Below are 2984 nucleotides of genomic sequence, written 5' to 3'. Positions count from 1 at the left end.
AAGTTAATGGAGGAATGAAGAACTGTCAGGAGAACACTCTAACCTTGCAGGATGGGGATCCAAAGGGGGAGGGGCTTCCTCATGTTTTGCATGAATGTGATTTAGCACCTTTGAATGACCATAGGATTGACTATTTAATCCCTGTTACCACTACTCCTACACATGTGAATACAATTTCTTTAGGGGTTACTAATGATGAAGAATCTTGTGAAGTGATATGTTCTAGTGAGGAAGAACTATCTTTGAGGAGGTTGAACAAAGGGAAAGGTCATGATGCTTCAGATATCCAAATCCAGCTCCCCAAAGCCAAGAACAAACCTAGTTAGAAGAAAGAAAAGCTATGAGAAGGAAAAAACTAGGAATCAACTTTGCTGAACAGACTCAGGAAGTGACTCCTGAAACCAATCAGCCGACCCCTATAAGTTACGTAGTTTCAATAGCCGGTTGTCATAGTGCCAACCTATCTCATTCTCAACCTCTGTTACCCAACAAAGGTGACATCCAATTGAAGGAAATGAAGTTCACAATACAGCAAATCAGATGACACATGATGCAATTGATAAGGATGGTCCTCTTACCAACATTATGCCAAAAGGAACACTTGGCCATGAAGATCATGAGTACAGACCCATACATTCAGAAGATGAGATGGGAACATACTCATATGAAGAGGATGATCTTAATAATGGGAATGATGAAGAGTAGCATTATGAGCTCCTGGTTGCAGCTGTGAATGGTGCAACTGAACAAGATAATGTTTTAGACTCCCAAATTAGATCACCAAGGATGAGACCCTCACCTAGATTCACCAGAAGTAGATATGCTTCCAGCAGTTCTACCCTACCAAACTCTAAATCCCTATCAATTTTAAATGATTAGTACAATAACTTGGAATGTCAGAGGTATTAGAACCTCTGGAGTTATTGAGAGACTCAAAACATTAAAACAAATCCACAAATCCTTCATTGTTATCCTTGAAGCATTTCTTGATAACAGCCACCTTAACTACTTTAGAATTCAACTGTCAATGCACCAGGCTGAACAAAATCTGGATCTTCTGGGATTAGGAGTTCACTGGTAATCTTTTAGACCAAGATGAACAACAGATGACAATTGAGCTGAAGCTTGTAGAAGCTAGAGATACCTTTCACCTCTCAGTGATCTATGCAAAATGTAAAGCTTCTCTTAAAATTCCTCTGTCAGAGAATTTAAGACTCAAATCTACTCTATGCACTGTGCCTTGGTGAGTGATTGAAGATTTTAATGTCATTACTTCCATGGATGAGAAGATTGGAGGGATACCATACCAGATGAAGAAGAGTATTGACTTCATCAGCATGATTGAAGATTGTGGCTTGATTGATTTGGGTTTTCATGGACCAAGATACATATGGTCTAATGGAAGAGGACCTGGTTCTATAGTGTGGAAAAGACTAGACAAGGGTCATGCTAATGATCACTGGCTAACCTCTTTCCCTGCTACTACTTTCACACATTTGGCTTCAGCAGATTCTGACCATTCACCTCTCCTAATGGAAATGCATGTGAGACAAGATAATGCCAAGAAATACTTTAGGTTTCTCAACTTTTGGATGAAGAATGGAAGTTTCATTCCACTACTTCTAGAGTTGTGGAGCATACAGGTTACAGGAAATCTTACGTGGGTCTATGACTAAAAACATAATACCTTGTCTAGTGCTTTGAGTAGATGGTCTAGACAACAATATGGGGACATCTTTCTAAAACCAAAGGAGTATGAACAGAATATAAAGTTAGCAAAAGAGAAATGGGCTGCTACAAATGATCCAACTTACAGGATTACCTTACATGAACTTCAAGCTTAGTACATTAGTCACTTGAAACTTGAGAAGGAGGTACTAAAGCAGAAGACACAACTACAATGGTTCAAAGAAGGTGATGCTAACTCCAGGTACTTTCACAGTCTGATCATGGGTAGAAGAAGAAAACTTTTCATCCACAAAATCAAGGATGAAGAAGAAGATTGGATTCAGGGTGATGAAGCTATTTGAGAAGCTGTTTGTGGCTATTTTTAAGAACTCTTTACTGAACCCGGATGTCACATTAGAGAGGACCTTCTCAATTGTATTCTAACCATGATGACTAATGAAGAGAATGTTGAACTTTTCAGGTCCAGAGATCCTGACATGAAAGAACTTAAACAAGTTGTGTTTTTCATGAACCCAACCAGTGTTGCAGGCGCAGATGGGATGAATGGCAATTTCTTTCAATCGTGTTGGGAAGTGATTAAGACTGATTTGTTAAAGGTGGTTCTTGTATTTTTTGGAGGAAGTGAGATGCCCAGTTATGTGACCAATGCATGCCTACCAAATTGGAGTCCCCTAACCCCTTGTCTGAATTTAGGCCCATAAGCTTAAGTAATTTCATCAACAAAAATATCTCTAAACTGATTTATACCAGGCTTGCACCTATACTGCCAAACATCATCTCAGCTAATCAGTCTGGTTTTGTCAAAGGGAGAAGTATTTCAGAGAACATTATGCTTGCTCAAGAGATTGTCCAAGGAATTAAGAAGCCAAATTTTGGAGCTAATGTGGTTATTAAGCTAGATATAGAAAAATCTTATGATAGGGTTTCCTAGGCATTTACTTGCATTATGCTTAGGAAAATGGGCTTTAATGAATTCTTCATTGACATGATCTGGAGGATCATGTCCAACAACTGGTATTATGTTGTTGTTAATGGTTCAAGGCATGGTTTCTTCAAGCCTACTAGGGTTTAAAGCATGGAGATCCACTGTCTCCATCTCTTTTCATCATTGGGGCATATCTACTTTCCAATATACTTAACAAACTCACTCATGATCAACCTTTCAATGGATTTTCTAGGGAGAAGAGGGGTTCATAAGTCAACCATCTGAGTTTTGTAGATGAAGTGATCATCTTCACATCAGGGGGCAGGGTGTCGTTATTGAAAATCATGAAGATCTTGGGGGATTATAGAAC

At 38.9% G+C, this 2984-nt stretch overlaps 1 protein-coding gene across 1 annotated transcript; it reads left to right on the top strand.

Annotated features, from left to right (window-relative positions):
* Positions 1 to 893: 893 nt before the first annotated feature.
* LOC142167246 (uncharacterized) lies at positions 894 to 2620 on the top strand. Its single transcript, XM_075227405.1, has 6 exons — positions 894 to 902; positions 1068 to 1173; positions 1258 to 1643; positions 1845 to 1930; positions 2150 to 2278; positions 2440 to 2620. Exons 1-6 carry the CDS (start codon positions 894 to 896, stop codon positions 2618 to 2620), a joined length of 897 nt encoding a protein of 298 aa, XP_075083506.1.
* The last annotated feature ends 364 nt before the right edge of the window (positions 2621 to 2984 follow it).

Source organism: Nicotiana tabacum, chromosome 12 (genome assembly GCF_000715075.1).
Source record: "Nicotiana tabacum cultivar K326 chromosome 12, ASM71507v2, whole genome shotgun sequence".
NCBI lineage: Eukaryota > Viridiplantae > Streptophyta > Magnoliopsida > Solanales > Solanaceae > Nicotiana > Nicotiana tabacum.
The sequence above is the reverse complement of the archived record's forward strand: the minus strand, read 5'-3'. Positions and strand labels throughout refer to the sequence as shown.